The 21,368-nt window shown below is 36.0% G+C and overlaps 1 protein-coding gene across 25 annotated transcripts in view; it reads right to left on the bottom strand.

The window, feature by feature from the left end:
- The window catches only part of DLG2 (discs large MAGUK scaffold protein 2), a 1,809,506-nt gene that overhangs the window by 702,945 nt on the left and 1,085,193 nt on the right, over window positions 1-21,368 (bottom strand). For 4 of the 25 annotated variants that reach the window (XM_044753767.2, XM_044753769.2, XM_044753768.2 and 1 more), the window contains exon 1: window positions 11,509-12,036. The exons of 20 other annotated variants lie outside the window; for them this stretch is intronic. In XM_044753767.2, coding sequence (XP_044609702.1) covers window positions 11,509-11,817 — 309 coding nt within the window. In that variant the 5' untranslated portion in view covers window positions 11,818-12,036. Of the gene's footprint in view, window positions 1-11,508; window positions 12,037-21,368 lie in introns of those variants that run through there. One more of the 25 variants, XM_044753770.2, reaches the window with a different exon arrangement.

The raw sequence follows: 21,368 nt of genomic DNA, 5'->3' as shown, positions 1-21,368 counted from the left end.
ACTAAGAGTACAGGAGGAAAGACATGTTCATACATTCCTGGAATGGGAGGACTATAAATTTGTGAAGTCCTCTTGGAAGCAATTTGGCAATTAACTCTAAGCTCTACGGGGCAGGAATCAATCTCTTTTGTTTTCCATTGTATGCCCATTGATTAACACAGCGTTTTAGCATGTGGAAACTGTTCAATAATTAATTGTTGAATGAAAATTGACTGAATGACTAGATAAACATTATGAACCTTAAAAAAATTTACAGTCTTGATTCAGTGATTCCTTTTCTGAAAATATATCCTCATGAGAAATGTGGTCAAATGTTCATGTACACTGATGTTTACTTCAGTGTTGTTTATATTAATTAAAAAAAAGATAACCTAAATGTCCAACAATCTGAGTTTTGGTAGAAACAGAAATATTTGGCAGTCATTAAAAATTATGTCAACAAGAAAAAATTTTTAATAACTTAGGAAAATTTTCACGGTGTGATTTTAATTTAAAGAAGCAATACAGTGAGGCCAGCCCAGTGGTGCAGTGGTTAAGTTTGTGCTCTCTGCTTCATCCACCCAGGGTTCACAGATTCAAATCCCAGGTGCAGACCTACACACTGCTCCTCAAGCCATGCTGTGGTGGGATCCCACATAAAACAGAGGAAGATTTGCACAGATGTTAGCTCAGCAACAATCTTCCTCACACACAAAAAAAAAAGCAATGCAGTGTTACATTCTTAAATTCTCACTGACATATATAAACAACACTTTATATTTAAGTACATTTGTGAGCATATGTTAATATAAAACATTATACATATTTTTCTGAAGATACACTTGCAGAGACAATTAAAAAACTGAAAAAGCTATCAAAATATTAACTGTGGTTACCTCTAGGTCGAATTACAGGTGTTTCAATTTTTTTCAAACATATCTTAAGCTTATAATATTTTTACCAAAGCCTTGTATTATTTCTATATCAAAATCAAAAATAAAATTATTTTTAAAAATTGTATAAAGGCTTACTTTTAAACTAACAGGATTTATGATTATCCACTTAGTTTTTATTTTTATAAAATAAACCTTGAAGTTGAAAACAAAGAACAAAAAGATATTCTATCTTCCTCTTAATCCTGCTGTGAACCTAAAACAGCTCTTAAAGAAAATTCTTTAAAAAAACCCCCTAAAACATTGCAATTACGTGCAATAATCTGTGTGATAGAGAAAAAATAAAACAGATCAGGGAAATGAATGATCAGCGTCCAAGTAGAATCAAAAAGTGTTTTGTAAGATTGTCTTCCCAGTCTGTCAGAAGCAGACATATTTGCTAATTACTCTAAAATGTGATATAAATCTAGAAATTATTTATATAGTTTTAAATTTAGTTCATTATTTTAAAGAAAAATTACTTGGAAAACTATAACAATCAATGTCGACCACTAACCAAATAGCAGAGCCTATGAGAGTAAAGTGCAAATGTGTTTAATTATGGACTTTTAATGTGGCAGTGCCAGCTACTGTATCTGACCACTTCAATTTAACGATGAAAATGATGGAGAAAAAGGTCATGCAGTCTACAATAGATCATACAGGAACTAATTATAAAATAATATTTTCTGACATTATTTCAACCTTCTAGAGAACAAGTGACTCCTAAATTAGACAAAGAAACTGTAGAATCAGGTTTTTTTCTGGTTGTCCTCTCAGAGTGCAGTACTGTACCCTTTACCATTGAACAGCATGACCCACTTGAATGCAGAACCTAATTTCTGAACAGTGATTTCAATATTTTAACAGCACCACAGAATAGAATAAGAATCTGAGTCAAACTAAAAAGAAAACAAATCAACAAAACAAGAAATCTATGTTAACAACTTTTTGTTACAATCTGTTATTAAACAGAGCTAGGGTAAGAAGATGTTACTCTTGATCTTAAGGCACTTGCATAATTAGTAATAATAATAACTATAAATCAAATTCAAACTGATTAAGTACCTTTATATACAAGGCCCTGTGCTAACATTCATTCAGTAATGAAGAACACTTTCTTGACCTATGGCTACATGCTGGGTGCAAGGAAAGAAGGGCAAATAAACTGATTGTGCTCTAATGGAATTCAGCTTAGTGGATAGATAGATACTTAGTCATTGTGATACAATGTGATAGGTAAACTGTGGGCAACCAGCTAGACATGAAGGAATAGAAGACACTGCCGCTCCTCTCCACAGCCACAGATGCAGCTGAGAAGTCTGAGTCCAAATAGGTAACTTAATGATATCACAAAAATTGTCACAAAAAGATTGGAGAGTTAGCTACTGTGAATTAGGCTCTAAGCTGGGTATATGAGGAATCTCTCACTAATCAGGAGACAGAGAAGGAAATAACTAACCACAATGCAAGGTAATATGCTAATTATGCAGGATATCAGGTTAAGTAGAGGTTTTGTGAGCTAAAATGGCGTGGAAAGGATTAAAGAGGAGGCTGTGCTTGAACCAGGTCTTTAAAAAATGGATAGGCTTTGTTAGGTAGAATGGGACATTCCATCAGCAGGAAATGAACAGCTGGTAGCCTCGTGCAGAGGTTGGCAAGCTTTTTCTATAAAGGGCCATGTAGTAAATACTTTAGGATTTTCTGGCCCTACGGTCTGTATTACAACTACTCAGCTTCGCCACTGAAGCACAAAAGTGGCCATAGATGATACGCTAACTAAGGAGTGTGGCTGCGTTCCACTAACACTTTACTCATACAGAGCAGAATTTGAATTTCATATAATTTTCCCACATCATGAAATATTCTTTTTATTCTCTTCAACTATTAAAAATATAAAAAAACTTTTTTAGCTCACGGGCTATACAAAAACAGGTCGGATTTCACCCACAGGCTATACTTTGCTGACTTCTGGTCTAGTTGGAAGGCAAGCTAAACACACACACACAACAATACACCTAAAAATATCAAATATCTGAACCAGTGGTTCTCAATTCTATCAGACCCAATCTTTCCATTTAATAATGCTTTGTAATACCCTCCTTTCTCCATCTGAAATGAAATTCATAGATAATACAACTGCCTACAAATATTTTTTATTTTACATATAATGACTTATCCGAAGTAAAAGGAGAAATGCAAAGAAAGTATTATATATTAAAATAATATGTTTTCAATATGGCAATCTGTGAGACAAACTTTATTAGACAATGTAATGAAGTAGTCAAATGCTTACATATACTTATAATGAATAAATTTAGATTTAAAGGGAGTAAAGATACCAGATGCCATTTCGTACATGAAGCACAGGAAAAGAAAAAGAGTAGACATGATGGATCCTAGATTGAAAATTAGTGTTAGAAGAGGTAATAACAGATCATTTGTATACCATAAGAGATCAAAGGAAATAACTTTAGCTGAAATACAGAAAATCTAACAAGACTGCTGATAGTTAAAGTAGAGAAAGCAAAAATGTCATATTTTTGCAAATAAACTGGCTCTTACGTATAACTTTGGTGTCAAAATAATTCCCTGTTTTATATAGGGCAGGTCAGTGAGGAAGTTATCTCTCCCTCTCTGTCTATCTATCATCTCTCTATCTCTATCTCTTTATTCCTGCTTGGAACTCCTCCTCATATAAAGGTATACATTTGCTTTCTAGTACTTCAAAGACCTTGGGACTCTATTCTTTGATAAAAAATCGGGAATGGGGAAGGGATGCAAAAAAAAAAAAATCCAGCCACCTAAGAGCTTATAGGGAAATTGAGTATAGACAACATCGGGACAATATCACAGCAATATTGAAAAAAACAAAAACTCTAACATAAATAATTTCAGACAATGTTCACAAAATAGATTTCTTATCATGTGATAAAATATTTAAAAAATTAATATATGGTACGGCGATCATATAAAATATTTTTAAAACAATCTTATTAATGAAATTTGGTGAAATTCTATTTCATGTGTTTCTACCAATTTGAAATCTTTGATTCTATATCTATTAAAAGGATCCTCAAGTCTCTTCACATACATATTTGCAGGTGACATTTATAGATGCAGACTGATACAGGAGAGGGCTATTAGCAACCCTACTATCAGGAGCAGTAGCATTGCCGTAAGGACGAGATTTTCCAAAATGGGGATCGACTCCTGGTAAAACTTCTAAAAGAATGGAGTACAATAATTCCTTGATTTATACAGGAGTTACATTCCTAGAATATTTAATGATTATTAAATCCTCGCACAAAATACCTTGTAATGGAATACTACTCAGACATAAAAAAGATGAAATCTTGCCATCTATGACACAGACAGACTTTGAGGGCATTATGCTAAGTGAAACAAGTCAGATGGAGAAAGCCAAATACCATATGATTTCACTCATATGTGGAAGATAAAAACAACAACAACAAACAAATACATGGATATAGAGAATAGACTGGTGGTTACCAGAAGGGAATCGGGAAGGAGGAAAGGCAAAAGGGGGAAAGGGGCACATGTGTATGGTGACAGATGGCAATTAGACCTTGGGTGTTGAATGTGATAGTCTACACAGAAATTGAAATACAAAGATGTACACCTGAAATTTATATAAAGTTATAAACCAATGTTACCTCAATAAAAAATTATTATAAACTTAAAAAAAATCTTCATGAATATCCAGTGGAATGCTAAAAATTGTACAGGGCATGGGGCAATTCTTTGTTGTGTAGCACTGCTCTGCACATTATAGTGCATTTAGAATCCCTGGCCCCCTTCTCCTTTTTTTTTTTTTTTTTTTTTTGAGGAAGATTAGCCCTGAGCTAACTACTGCCAGTCCTCCTCTTTTTGCTGAGGAAGCCTGGCCCTGAGCTAACATCGTGCCCATCTTCCTCCACTTTATATGTGGGATGCCTCCCACAGCATGGCTTGCCAAACAGTGCCATGTCTGCACCCGGGATCCGAACCGGCGAACCCTGGGCTGCCAAGAAGCGGAACGTGCAAATTTAACCGCTGCACCACCGGACCGGGCCGGCCCCTTCTAGGCCCCTTCTCAATGCCAGTATCACCTCCCAATCATTATCAATACATAAGCACCTTCATGCATTGCCAAAATGATTTCTCCTGGCTCTTCTCGCTCCTCATCTCCTTGGGGACTGCTGGTCTGAATTACGAGATAATAGAAATTAGGTTTATGTGACTTTTTGTATAATTCTCAACATTGCATTATCAACAAATTGCATTCTTAATAATTTTCTGTCAGTAATTACGCTTCATGAAGATGAGCATACAAGCATTAAGAGAGGGAAGGCAGCTTCAAACAGTAAAAAGAGAACTTAAATCTGAGTTCAAAGACATGGACCAATTCTGCCACAAAGTGAATGACCTTGAGCAAACCTTTTAACTTTTCTAGGCTTCAGGTTCTCCTTTGAAAAATATGTTAGATGATCTCTAAATTCCCTTCCAGCTCTGACATAATTATAAAACATATACATGCCTTTGGGAAATTAAAATAATGGAATAAGGTAGAGTAGGTAAGGGAGGAGAATAAAATCAGGTGAGACAACATTTATAACAGATCAAACCATATCAGAAAAAGGAAGAAGATAGACAAGGGAGATGGTGGTATTAAAGAGATATTTGATTCCTGGCGTGATAGATAACACAGATAGGTAATATATGAAATTCACAAACATTCAGCAATGTGAGATGATGCTCTTGGACTTAACACAGACAATGTCTACATGCACTTTTATTTCGTATTTACATTAAGTTTACAATACACAGTTCCCAATTCCTTACCATAAATATTGCAAGATCAAATCCAACTTGCAAATAACCGCAGATTATGAGATCTTTCTAAAAACAAGTGTCACTGCTGGTGTCAGTGCTGTGGGAATCAACTCCAGCTACTTCAGATCAGCACAGTTCCTTGATCAGAAAGGGAAGGGCTCCCTAGGCCCAACCAAGTCAGGGTTCCTTAGCCCCCAGAATGAAGCAGGATGGGGAAAATCCAGGATTTTGCTAGGTGTGGGGGTGCCATGTAAAACATTCCAATTTCTTCAGGAAATGCCCTGTTAAGTTAGAGAATTAAAGAGGTCTCTGGGGGTATTCCACCTCCCAGTGTACCTCAGAAGAGGCCTTTCTATAACACGTGGTGAAAAAGGTAAGGGGGTCAGCAGACCTACATTTGAAACTACTTCTGCCCTTATCAGATGTGCCATCATGAGCAAGTTACTCCTAGCCTCAATTTCCACATCTGTTAAATGGGGATTACAATGCCATTCTTTTGGTGTAGTAGGGAGAATTCAAAGAAATGACTAATGTAAGGCACCCAGCATAATGCCTTACACATTGTGGGTATTGTGAGCAGTCAATAAATATTGTCACCTTTGCTCTTTTCTTTCACATTCTCTGCACTTTGTTTCTGCTTGTCCTGCCCTAGAGAGCATGCTCTGCTGATGTCAGAGACCAGAAGCAGGGGTTCCAGGAGTGCTGACCAGCTTCAGGTCAGCCCAAAGAATGCTTAGAACTTTAATTCCTTCTACAATATCTTTTAGTCTCTTTTGTTTTCCTGCTCTCGGGGCAGCTGGTGTTTTCCAGAGACTAAAAACCTTATTCTTCCTTGGTAAGGAAGGGGCACTCTTTCTGGAAGGAATCAGTAGAAGCAGCCACAGAGCTGAAACAAGCTGTCAGATTTTTCTGGCTCGGCATAAGCTGCGCCTGAGATTTCAGCCTAGGGCAACCCTGCTTCTTGGACTAGAAAATCCTCTGCACTCAAGTTGCTTCAAACTGCTGTTTCTGGAGGAGCTGCAAAGAGACTGTTAGGGAAGATTTACAGAGTTTGGCTAAATACTGCAAATGCAGTTGTTCTTGAAGGATGTTGCTGAGAAAATCTTCTAACATCGCCTACCTCTGAATACAAGCTTATGGGAATGCTACTTTGACAACACAATTCTATTTTGCGTGCTTTTTCTTAGTGTGCTGAGAACCCTGAAGGACAAAATGTCGCCCCATCATCATATGGTGCTGTGCCAAATGTTTCTGGACAGTTGCCTAGCCTAACCTTCATCATTATAAGTAAGACATCAGAAAATTCAGTGGCCAAACTAGACATTCTAATGAAAGACTACAATACTGATAATTTGATGAATAATAAGTTCTTCAGGTTAAAAACAAATAATGTGGATATCACTAGTAATCATAAATATCTTTGTTTTTATTGAACAATTCCTGAGTTCTAAGTGCCATGCCGAGCTCTTTATAGAGAGTATTTTCAAGCCTTATTACATTTTCCTGCAACATGATTTTATCATCCTAAGTTTTACAGAGGAGACAAACGAGTTTTAAAGAAGTTAAGCAAGTGAGGTCATACAAAGCCAATAAGTTCACATTTAGGATTGTCTGGCTTTAAAAGTATAAATCCTTTCCAAAGTGCTTCCCATTAATTAATGGGTGTCAACTGACAGAGTCACAGAATATTAGTATTGGAAAAGATATGGAGGTTCATTTAGGGAACACCAGTTTTCTTAGAAACAGAGAAACTGAGGTCCAGAGGTACATTGGCTACGGAGCCTAATAACAGAAAGTGGCAGAGCAGGCACTGAATGCTACAGTGACTCCACCCATGCTGCCCAGACAATGGAGTCCTCATCTAGGCCCAACAGACTTTCTGTGAGCAATCTCCACCCACCTCTCCATGGGCAGGGAGAACTGTGAGCAGTTCCACACAGGCACCAGGGTGTTACGTGTGTTTCTGATTTTATTTTTGCCCAAAAAAACATTTCTCTCTTTGCCCACTTGATAAACACAAATTTTTTCAAGATTTGATTCAATTCAGCCCAAGTATCACTACCTCTATGAAATCTTCATGGATTCACCTCTCTTCTCTTCCCAGAAAATCAGGTATAATGAATTAAAGAATAGGTTAATAATAGCCAACTTTTATTGTGGACTTATTATTCATTCATTCATTCATTCATTCATTCCACAAATATTCATTGAGCTTATACTACACTGTGCTAAGTGCTTTATGTATTATGTTACTCATTCCTCACCATAATCCTATGAGTTAGGTACTATTTTTACTCTCATTTTATAAAACAGAAAATCCAGCCTTAAAGAGATACAGTATCTTTTCTAAATAAAAAAAAAAAGACCATCCTGCTCTCTTACTCCTCCGTAGTCCCTCTGTGTCCTGAATATACATTTACTATGGCTTTTGCAGCACTCCATAGAACTTTGTTTCACTTCCAAATTGTGATTTATGATGATATAATTCTGTGTATATTATATTTGCTATATATTATATATCATTGTAGGCTGTACACTCCTTAATGGTAGGGGTGGTGTCTACTTTGTTTACTATTATATTCACAGAGCTAATACAGTGGCACAAAGTAGGCACTCAGGAAATGATAATGAATAAACAAATGAAGAATGAATGAGCGAAGAACAAATGCATAGAAGTCTGGTCTCTGAGTCTCCACCGTTCTGTGCTCCCGCCTCAGATCAGTCTGCATCGGGGAGAAATGCCACATAAGCAATGATGGATATGTTTTTTCCTCAAGGCCAACATTATTATCCTAGATGTGAATTCTAGAATTCACTTCTGGACACTATAATTTTCCATTTTCTTACCTATTATTACGGTTATATTAATTCTACAGATCCAAATGGAACGAAAACTTATTTGAGAAGGGAAAGAAGCTGTTTTTCAGTCCTGCTGAGGAACAACATAATGACAGAGTCCTGTTAGTACACAGCACCCCAAATAACAGGAGTTTGGCAAAGAGCCTTGGGAGGAACTCAAGTCATTACCATGGCCCACTATTACAGCAGCCGGAAATCACACTGCTGGTTTCCGCGTAATACAGCAAATATCTCCGAGGGCAGGATCCCAGCTCCCAGACACTTAACAGCCCTCAGGCACGTTCTGTACCACATGTGGGTCCCTGGGCTATTCTAAAACATGGACTCTCCTTCTTTCTGCTTTATCAAGGATTCTAATGTTTAGTGTCACTAGCCTCCATCCTTTGTTTTGCAATATTTTATAAGATATCTCTAGTTAATATAAAGGGTAAAAATATCAGGGTATAAATGACAAATTCTCAAAACAGAGTGTTAATGGCCACACATTCATACACACTTTCACACTCTTGTTTTTGTGAGAGTTTACATGGGTGTATAGTACTTATACATCTGTATATTTCAAATATTAGATATATTCTATAGATGCACATATAAATGAATACAGATGTATATATACATATATATACATATATCAGCATTTTTGAATACCTATCAGAAGTAAAGGAAATATATACTTTATAGAGAGAGAATGAAACATTCTTTGTGAGAACAAGCTAGTACTTTCTAGATGAGAAAAGAATAATATAGAACTTTAATTTTTATATGTGTATATGTATATGCATGTATACATTATATATACTTATATATACATAAAATATGTTAATGTATGCAAGTAATTAGGCATTATAGAGATTTAAATACATATATTAAAATCTATGCACATATGTATACATAGACATTTAAAAATTATTCAACATAATATATTTAAAGAGGTACAGGAGTGGGATGAAGAGAGAGATTATCAATCTAGCACAGCACTTTTATAGGACTGAGATGGTAAAAGGGTGGAAGGGTCTGGTGACGGAAGAATGTCACAAAACTGAAGACTGAAAGATATGGTATTATAGCTCCAATATTCAGGGATCGTCGTTCTTCCCAGCCAATAATAAAGTACACGTGAATAAGAGAGAAAATGTCTAGAAATGTGTATGCAAAAGAATAATGGGAGATGGTGGCTGCCTCAATTTATTGCTTTCTCATATGTCACTGGATCTTTAATTATCAGTGCAGAGAGTCTATTTCAATCTTTTAAAGCATTAAATAGCCATAAATTTAAGGCGAGTAGGAGGCTGACTTTGTTAAAAACCAAAGAAAGGAAAAGTTTTCCTTGGTTGATGAAAAACGTACCAAGATTTGTAGAGCATGGTTATCATAATGTAGTATTGGAGATTTTGGTTTGGGAAATTATCATTTATAAAATCAAAGTTGATTACATCTTGGATAACAAGAATTATAACAATTAAGCAAGTTTGCTTATTCCACTCTGCAAAAACCATAAGCTAGATGTGAGTTTGTCTTCTTTGCCTATGTGAGCCTTGAGAATTTAGCATATTCAATACAGAGATATAAAGACATATAAACACATGTATTTGTTAAAGAATATATACTTTAAAATTGTCAAGCAGTTCATTCAGTTTGGAATTCGTGTTAACTTTAAAAAATACCTGAGTTTTCAAATGTCAGGCTCTGTTTCAAACTGAACCAGTTTAGTACTAAAATGACAATATAGTCTTGATTTAAATCAAGATGCTGAGATGCATGATGTTAATGCATCAAAAGCCATATATATAACATATATGTAACCATATCATTAAGATCTAGTGATATATGATATTCTTGGAAGTACTTTTTTAAAAAACTAGTATTAAATGAGAATGTTCTCTACACCTCTCAGATCATAACATTTTACTTAGGATCAATATCTGCTTCTCAATTATGCTAAAATCACATTAAAATCAAGAAAGGATTTTTTTTCTGCAAACATAGCTTTTCTCTTTTCAATACATTTTTAAGAACAGTCATTGTTCCGTATTTATGACCGTGATCACTGGTGCACTTTATTTATATTTTACAGCATGTACCGGAAGTCACTTTCCCTCTTCTGGATGGAGGCAGAAAAAAATGAGCAAATTTCATTTCTGGTAAAATGCTAGTAGTTTGGGGCAAGAACAAGCTAGGAATCAAATTAAAGGAATCTGCACATCTGCTTCAGAATGCATTATAGGAGAAAGAGAGTTACAGTTTTTAATATAAATAACCTTATTGCTTCTCTATGAATAAATGAAATGTTTCATTATTTTATTCTGAGTGTAATCATCCTCTAGCTTACTCCCAATTATTTCTTTTGTTTGTAAAATGAATTATTTAGCATAAACAAATTTTCTTCTCCATCACTGAAAAGACATATACAGTATTATAAGAGTAAAATTAGAATATCATGCTTCAAATCACTACTTTCCATAGCTGAAGAAATAAATGTTCTTTTATCTTTAAAGAGATGGAAAGTATCTGAGTAAAGTTCACTTTCTCTCTCTTCCTTAAAAAAAAAGACAAACCTAGGCTAGGCAGAATAAAAAAGTTAACAATAATTACAAGTAAAAGTGCTGCTAAAAGACTATGATGTGGAAGAGTAAAATCATCTGAGGACTAGAGAAGTTGAACTTGGGGAAAAGTCACTGAAAGAAACTGAGCACAGCATCTCTGGACTTTCACAGGCCACCCAGAGGTGTGAGCCCACAAATACCTGTGAAAATGACAGATTTTTCTTGGCCTACCATTTTCCAAACTGGCTTACTCCGTTAGCAAGGAGGACTCAGCAAAGTTTCCAAACCACGCTAACCTCACACAACTTGCTCTCAGTTTCTTCCGATACTCAAGTGAAAGTTATAACAAAAAGGCTCACCTGTGCTGGGCTGAACCAACCATGTGGGCAGGCACAACGCTCCCCACAAGTCCCTTTGCCCTTGGAGCTCGTCTTGTGGGGGCTTTTCCGCACACTGTCCCACAAGGTGACCAGCTTGGTCCTGTTTGAAGCTGGGCCCCCCGGTCCTGAGGAGGGCATGGTCTGAGAACTGTACCCAAGCCCCTGAGGGCTCCTCTGCCAGCCACAAGCGCAGTGGGCATCCCTGATCAGTGTGGGTGCACTCCTGCCGGCATCCATCCCACCGGACCCCCGGCTGCAGCTGTGTTGCTTGGTGAGGTATGCATTCATACTGCACTGATGCCTACTCTTTCCTTTGGTCAGCTCTGCACAGGAATGTCTCCTCCCTCACACCCCTTTCTTCCAGGCAGTTGTAAAAGTCTTTTTTTTCCTCCCGTGGATCCCTCAGTATCTTTGACAGCTGCTATAAGCAGTGCATCGTGGGAGCAGTGGGAGCAGCGAGAGCAGCTCCGCACAGCATTATCTGCGGGCTGGTAGCTCTTTGTCAATAGATGACTCAACTCACAGAGCAACTTGACAGTATCCCTGCTCTAGGCAGAAGCAATCAATGCTCCACACAGCTGGGCTACAAGACTGTACACCGTATTACAAACCCTTTTTGGATAGAGCCCCACAGTAAAGAATACTCTTTGCAGTTTGGCATTCTGGCTTTCCCTCTCCTAGCTGATCCCAAACAAACACAGACCTCAGGAAAGAGAGCTTCTTATCAGACTAGCAGGACCCTTCTTTCCAGAAAGGATGCATCTAGGCTGAAACAATATAGCATAAGCAATTTTAAATGATGTGAAAGTTAACCTGTAATTTCCAACATTTCCAGGAATCACTTATCTAGAGAGATATTTGCCAAGACGCAGACCAAATTGTGAGGTAACTAAATAAAAGCATCAATGTTAACTCTAAAGAACATCAATTCATTTAGAAAAATCAGTGAGATCACAGCACTACACTAGAGTCCTTTAAAATCTGAAGTTTAATTTGTTTTAGTTCATGATTACATACTATAATCCAAAAACATATTCTTTATGCTATGAACGATTATTAATTCTTTCTGATTCAAAATAAAGCAATTTTCAAAGTTCAAAACTAATGGTTTGGGTTATTTTAACACAGTTTTTCCTTACCCCAAATTATTCTGAGGATTTCCTTTCAAATACCTTACCACAACAAATACATTCACCACAGAAAGAGTCTGCATTTTAAAGTGAAAGGCACATCCAACTCTGCCATCCAGTATTTTGGTTTCCAAAGAGAGAATTTTCAAATTCCTTCACTGAAAAATGAGTGAAATCTATCCAATTTAAAGCAATTGCCTTCCAAAGAGGACACGATTGTTTTAAAATTTTAGTATGATTGCAGAAGCCATACATAGTATTTTCAGTACAGGGAAAGGCTAATAACTAGAGCATTCAGAACTGTTATTCTGTTCGAAACTTTCCATATCTGTTTCCAAAATGTCTGTCATTATCACATATCCCTAAGGAAATAATTTTGCTTTCATTGGGAATCAAGCTGTCATCTATGCAGCACCAAACACAGATGATATAATCCCATGATATAAATATTTTACCTATAGACCATCAGATCCAGCTTGTCAGTAGATTGACCATGTACTAGGGCAGTGTAGACCTCATTTCTAACTGAGTTGGCAAGGTTCTTATTTCAAAGCCCAGGATTATTACATACTCTACATTTCAACACTAAGACTCCCTGGATAAATCATTGTTATGCATAAAATCCTGAAAGGACGGAGCAGGATCTTCTCTATCTCCATACAACGGTTCTTTTCCAAATTCTGCACGAGTACCAAATTTATGTATGTACCAAATTGATGTAAGTACCTTGCCTGGCATAGTAGGCATTCAAAACACCTTTGCTAAATAATAATGACCCATATGTGTAAGTTCAAAGGACAGGCCCTTGTCTGTTATTGATCATTTTTTCCCAAGCACCTAGCACACTGTATGCCCAGCACATAGCAGGCTTATGATAAATACATTTTTTTGGATGGATGAATGGAGGCTGGGTGGATGTATAAATAGAAGGAAAGAGTAGATGAATGAAGGAGTTGACTAACACTTTTTGAAAATAATATTTAATTCATGAATGCTCCAGAAAAATAAACTATTCCTTCAAGGTTAGCTTCAGTGCTGGTTTTAGAGTGTTAAAGCGATTTGCCAAAAAAAATATGAACACTTAAAGTTTAGGGCAGAAATAACAATAGCATTAATAGTCTTTCTTCCTGAAAGAGAATCAAAGAGTCAAGACCAATACCTAAAAACAATAAAATTGAGGCAGATAGATCATCATATGATAGCGGGAAAAGGGCAGGAAAATCATCTCTCTCTCTGTTTCTCTCTCTCTCTCTCGTTTTTTATGCTGGATCAAAGGATAATGCCTGAAAGAACTTCTGGGTCAAATAAAGCCCTAGAGAACTTCATATTTGTCTGGTGTCACCATGATGCATGGCTATACAGCAGGACTTGACGTAATACGGCAACACCTTCACCCCCAAATGAGAATGTCAGGAAGTGATAAGTTTGGCTCTCTCCAATCTTATCCAACTATAGATGCTTCTCTGGCTTTTCAGGGAGATATCATTGCTCAAAGGCCCACTGGCATCTTCAGGGAACACATGCCCTGTTCTCACCCATTTGCCGCTGAAGTATAAGAATCAGTCTGCACAGGACTAAGTCAGAGTGAATCCATTACATTTTTGTAATGGCGTGTGCAGCTTGCAGCAAGACAGAAAATTTCCTGGCTGGGCACTACTTAAAGATATTATAAATCTTCATAGGGACCTGAATCTGTTATGAATGGGTTGTTTGGAACGAGCTATTTCTTCCTATAACAAGGACAGTAGAATTTCTGTTTTAATAACCTCAGCCTGTCATTTCTATACAGATTTAAAAAAAATCATACATTGCATAACTAATGTTGCTTTTCTTCAAAGATCTTAAAGACCATAGCAAACTTTCATTAAACTTATTACAAGATTATACTGAAATTATTCTTTCACTTTAATACATGTAAAATAATTCCAGCCCCCTGTCTTTCCCTCACCCCCCCCAATTTTTTTTTCTTTTCAAACATGACATTTGGCTTTCATAGTCTGAGGACAGACCACTAAAACAGATAAATATGTTCAACTAGCCCACTGTACTATGAGACAGACCTACTAATTAAGGATAATTCAATTTGATCAACTGTAATTGGACAATTGTAATGACCATGAGAAGACATGAAATTCTGGCCAAACAAGAAATTAACAGTGCACGAGTACACATCCTACTTATCATTGTGATTGAACATGGGCAGATGGTGCACGGGGCAATTCCTAGATGAGATATATCTTATTGTCCTCTCTTTGACCTGGCACTGACTCCGCAGAACAACCACTAGTTTTAAAGCAGGGGCTTAAAACGAATATCCTGGCTTGATTTGTTTAATAAAAAAATAAATAGCAAAGACGAATTAATAAACAAATTGTACCGCACTAAAACACTATGCAGATTTTTTTTCCAGATAAAATTTCCTTCAGGCACTCTATGCATATGGGAAATGAAAATATTAATTACGAAAGAAGAGCTAAGTGCTTGCTAAAGGATGAGTGGGTAGCAGAAGCCCTTTAGCAGCCACAAGTGATGTGTTAAGTAATCATAAAATGGTATAAAGTATTAGAAACAATTTCTCTTGATTTGAAAAGTGCGTACAGTCCATTCGTGTGACTGCAGAGACTAGAGACTTTATAAATGCTAACAGATTAACATTCTTCTACATCTAACAACCTTCGGCCTAGGGCAATCTCCAGATTCAACCTCACTTACCTTTCAAAATAAGAGAGAACCAAGAGCATTTAAAGACTCTTAGGTTCTAAAATTATTTCCAAAATACTTAACCCAATTTAATCATAAATCTTATGAGAAAAAGACAAGCAGGAATTACAGTATGGAAAGACACATGCCTAACTGCTACAGAGATTTAACCTGGACAGAGGATTTCATAGGAAGTAGAAAAAATTTCTTAAATGTCCCAAATTCTTACTACCACACTTGGATTTGGGTGGGTATTGATGGGGAGGGAATTACTCTGAATTAACAAAAAGGCTAAACTGTAAAATGGTTTTCAGAAAATGCAGATTTATTATATTTAACACAGTAACATTATTAGAGAAATAAGAACACAAGTTATGTGACATTGCTTAGAGATTCTGAATGGAATACTAATAAAAAGGTAATAATCATTCATAATTTACATATTTCAGCAATTGAATCTAAGTGATGAACTACAGTACTACCAGAAATTTATTCTCATCCTTCAAGACTAAATTAATGTCACTTCTTCTGTGAAGCTTTCCAGATTCCCCTGACATATTCAGTTTCACTGTACAGTATTTGTATACTTGTCTGTATAAATATCTTTCACGTTTGTCTATTTCTCTCAATCACCATGATGACCATCCGAGCCTATTAGCATCATTTCTCTGTAGAAGTGGTGAAATAGCTTCCTAACTGGTCTCTGGCATCCAGCCTTACTCCAATTCATCCTCACATATTGGCCAGAGTGACTTCTGCAATGCGAATATGATGAAGTTTTACCCCACTTGATACCTGTCAAGAAACTCTCATTTTCAGGGGATCTTTCTCCCCACTGATAGCACAATCTTTAAGTGGCTTGCATGGTCCTTAATCATGCCCTGTGTGACCTACACTCTCCTGCTTTTACCAGTCTCATCCATGCCTCACCCCCTTGCTCTACCCTCCAACCACACAGGCCTTGAACACCTGCACTTAGTCTCACATTGTGGTCATGGCTCCTGCTCTCTTCCCCTCTCCACACCTTCATGTAATTCATTCGTACTCACCCTTATGTAGAGTGCATCAAGAGACAACCTCCTGAAAGCCATCCCAAGGAAACATACAATACAATCTAAGAAAATGGGCTTACTATGAAACAGAGCTCTAAGTCTGCCAGACCTTACTTCCCACCAGATTGTCATCCCTAAGCCTTTTCTATTCGAAATTCTGGAGTCCTCTCTGCCTTCTGGAGCTCAACTCAAATGTTACCTTTCCAAGAAAACATTCCTTGGATACTACACCCTCCACCCCATCCAGAACTGATCATGTCATCCTCCCATTAAATACTCATTTAGAACCTGTCCTTCTCTACTGCAACACTGAAAATTGTATTTAAAACAATAATTACACTATTAATTGTTTTGTGTCCTTCTCCCCAGCAGAATGTAAATAATCCCTATTGGGGAGGAGAAGGGACTCTCTTTCTTCCATCTGTATCCTTTGAACCAAGTACAAAGTAAGTGTTTAGTATTTGTTAAAATAAACCGAGCAAGCAAGAAGACAAAATTGTCTTTCAGTGGTCATACCAACAGAGGTATTTGGGTCTGAGTTCTACCTCTCAGTGTAAGTGAATAAATAAACATTTTGAACTTAAAAACAAAATGGTGATGTGCTCTTAAGGTCATCATTTAAGTAAATCATTCAGTTTGGTTGAGTGGTAATAAGTGGTTATTTTTTGAAGAAATTTGTTAGTGGTTTTATAATATTAACAAATTGAAACAGCTTCTGTTTATATTAGCAAGATATTCATTCATAAAAGATTCATTTCCCATCAGCTTAGCTTTTCTCTCAGGTATTTTCAAGTTGTTCTCCCTTTATAGCTAGATAGTGCAAAAGGGGGAGTGGTTCCCCCAGTCAAAAGCCAGTCAATGGTAAAGCAGGGAGATGATCCCAAACTCCAACCATTGAAAGTCAAGTTCCTCTTAAAATGATATCATCCAAAAGGCATAGTGACTTTACTACGTTAAAAGATGTTAAAAGTGTGTATTAGGCAGCAGAAAGGCAAGATTACATCTCCTCTTCCCACTAATCAAGTTAGAAAGTTAAAAAAAAAAAAAATTAAATGGTGTCATTATCCCTAACAAGTATCCTCTTTAGTTCTTTCTGTTTAAATTTTGGTAAAAATAAATAATATGAGATCTATCCTCTTAACAAATTTTTAAGTATACAGTATAGTGTTGTTAACTATAAGCACAATGTTGCACAGCAGATATTGAGAACTTTTTCATCTTGCATGACTAAAATTCTATTCTTATTGAACAGCAACTCCTCATTTCTGCCTCCTCCCAGTCCCTGGCAACCACCATGCTACTTTCTGCATCTATGAATTTCACTACTTTAGATACTTCATATAATATAAATGGAATCATGCAGTATTTGTCCTTCTGTGACTGGCTCATTTCATTTAGCATAATATCCTCAAGATTCATCCATCGTAACATGTGGCATAATTTCCTTCTTTTTTAAGGTTGAATATTCCATTGTATGTATATACCACATTTTCTTTATCCATTCATCCCTCAGTGGACATGTAGTTTGTTTCTCTCTCTTGGCTATTGTGAATAACACTTCAATAAACACAGCAGTGCAAATATCTCTTCAAAATCCCAATTTCAATTCTTTTGGATAAATACTCAGAAGTGGGATTGATGGATCACATGGTACTTTTATTTTTAACTTTTTGAAGAACCTGTTTTCCATAGCAACTGAGTCATTTTACATTTCCACCAACAGTGCACAAGAGTTCCAATTTCTTCACATCCCCATCAACACTTATTTTCTATTTTGTTCTGGGTTTTTTTTGACAATGGTCATACTAACAGATGTGGACTTTGTTCTTTCTCAGGATTGTTTTGTCTATTCAGAGTCTTTTGCGTTTCCATATGAATTTTAGGATTTTTTTTTCTATTTTTGTGAAGAATGCCATTGGAATATTTGCCAGGATTGCACTGAATCTGTAGATCGCTTCAGGTAATATGAATATTTTTAAAATGTTGTCTCCCAGTCTAAGAACATTTACTTGTATCCGTGTTAATTTCTCTCATCCATGTTTTATAGTTTTCATTGTACAAGTCTTTTGCTCCCTTGGATAAGTTTATTCCTAAGTATTTTACCCTTTTTGATGCTATTTTAAATGAGATTTAAAAAACATTTCCTATTAAAATTAATTATTAGTAGGTAGAAACACAACCGATTTTTGTACACTGATTTTGTATCCTGGAAGTTTGCTGAATTTGTTTATTAGTTCTGACAGTTTTTGTCTGTGTATGTGTGGAATCTTTAGGGTTTTCTACACATAAACTCATGTTATCTGTGAACAGAGATAATTTTACTTCTTTCTTTCTGATTTGGAAGCCTTTCATTTGTTTTTCTTGCCTAACTGCTCTAGTTAGGACTTTCATTCAACGTTGAATAGAAGTGGCAAGAGTGGGCATTCTTACCTTGTTCCTGATGTCAGAGGAAAAGCTTTCTGTTTTCCACCACTGAGTATGAGGTCAGCTGTGGGCTTTCATATATGGTCTTTATTATGTTGAGGTAATTCCTTCCATTCCTAGTTTGTTGAGTGGTTTTTATCATGAAAGAATGTTGAAATTTGTCAATGATTTTTCTCCATCTATTGAGATGATCATGTGAGTTTTATCCTTTCTTCTGTTAATGTGGTATATCGCATCGATCATTTCTTATATGTTGAACCATTTTAGCATCGCATGGATAAATCCCACTTGGTCATGGTGAACGATCCTTTTAATGCACTATTGACTTCAGTCTGCTAGTATTTTGTCAAGGATTTTTGCATCTACTCAGGAGTATTGGCCTAAAGTTTACTTTTCTTGTGGCATCTTTTTATGCCTTTTTTTTTCACTGAAGTGTAATTGACATACCAGGTTATACTAATTTCAGGTGTACAATATAGTGATTTGATATTTTTATAAATTATGAAATCATCATCATGCTAAGTTTAGTTACCATTTGTTACCATAGAACATTATTACAATGTTAACTACATTCCCTGTGCTGTACATTACATCCTCATGGCTTATTTATTTTATAACTGGAATTTTGTACATCTTGATCCCCTTCACTAATTTTGCCCATCCCCTCAACCCCTCCCCTCTGGCAACCACCAGTATGTTCTCTATATCTATGAGTTTGGTTCTGTTTTGTTATGTTTGTCTGTTTTGTTTTTTGATTCCACATAGAAGTGAAAACATCTGGTATATTTCCTTCTCTGTTATGACTTATTTCACTTAGTATAATACCCTCTAGGTCCATCCATGTTGTTGCAAATGGTAAGATTTCATTCTTTTTAATGGCTGAGTAATATTCTATTATGTGTGTACACACACATCTTCTTTAGCCATTTATTATCCATTCATCTATTGATGGACACTTGAATCATAGTAATGCTGGCCTTATAAGATTAATCTGAAAGTATTCCCTCCTCTTCTACTTTTTAGAAGAGTTTGAAATGGATTGACATTAATTCCTCTTTAAATGTTTGGTAGATTTCACCAGTGAAGCCAACTGGTTCTGGGCTTTTTTTCTGTTGGGAGGTTTTGATTATTGATTCAATCTCCTTACTAGTTATAGATCTGTTCATATTTTCTATTTCCTCATGATTCAGTCTTCATAGGTTGTATATTTACAGGAATTTATCCATTTCTTCTAGGTTTCCAGTGTGTAGGTGTATAATTATTCATAGTAGTCCCAATACTTTTAATTTCTGTGGCATCCATTGCATCATCTCCTTTTTTCATTTCTGATTTTCTCTCCTTGAGTTTTCTCTCCTTTTTTTAGTTAATCTAGCTAAAGGTTTGCCAATTTTGTTTATCTTTTAAAAAATAGACCTAAGTTTTGTTGATATTTTCTATTGTTTTTCTATTTTCTATTTTGTTTATTTCTCTTCTCATCTTAACTATTTCCTTACCTCTGCTAACTTTTGGTTTAGTTTGTTCTTCTTTTTCCAGTTCCTTGTGTAAAGTTAGGTTGTTTATTTGAGATCTTTTTCTAGCATAGTTATTTATCACTATAAACTTCCCTCTTAGAACTTCTTTTGGTGCACCCCATAAGTTTTGGTATGTTGTGTTGTCACTTTTGATAGTCTCAAGATATTTTAAATTTCTCATTTTCTTTCTTCTTTGACCCACTAGTTGTTAAAGAATGCGTTGTTTAATTTCCAAATATTTGTGAATGTTCCAGTTTTCCTTCTGCCATTGATTTCTAGTTTCATTCCATTGTGGTTGGAAATATGCTTGGTATGATTTCCATTTTTTTAAATTTGTTAAGACTACTTTGTGACCTAACGTGATCTATCCTTTAGAATGTTCCTTGTGCACTTGGGAAGAATGCATATTCTGCTGCTATTGGATGGAATACTCCATATAAGTCTGATAGGTCCTTTTAGTCTATAGTATTGTTCAACCTCTTTCTTTTCTTATTCATCTTCTATCTGGATGTTCTATCCATTTTTGAAAGTGGAGTAGCGAAATCCCCTACTATTATTGTGTTTCTGTCTATTTCTCCCTTCAGTTCTGTCAATGTTTTCTTCAAATATTCAGATGCTCTGATTTGGGGTGCATACATATTTATAATTGTTATATCTTCCCAGTGATTTGATCCTTTTATCATTTTATAATGTCTGTCTTTGTCTGTCTTGACAGTTTTGACTTAGTCTATTTTGTGTGATATAAGTATGGCCACCCCTGCTCTCTTTTGGTTACCACTTGCATGGAACATCATTTTCCATCCTTTCACTTTCAGCCTATGTGTGTCCTTAAATCTAAGGTCAGTCTCTTTTAGACAGTATATAGTTTAAATCTTGTTCTTTTTTTTTCTTGGTTTTTCCAGCCACTCTATGTCTTCTGATTGTGGAGTTTAACCTATTTACATTTAAAGTAATTGTTGATAGCAGAGGACTTACTATTGTCATTTTGTTAATTGTTTTCTGCCTGTCTTGTAGCCTTTTTC

This window comes from Equus asinus, chromosome 20, assembly GCF_041296235.1.
Source record: "Equus asinus isolate D_3611 breed Donkey chromosome 20, EquAss-T2T_v2, whole genome shotgun sequence".
Classification (NCBI taxonomy): Eukaryota; Metazoa; Chordata; class Mammalia; order Perissodactyla; family Equidae; genus Equus; species Equus asinus.
Note: the sequence above shows the minus strand (reverse complement) of the source record. Positions and strands in the feature narration are given on the sequence as shown.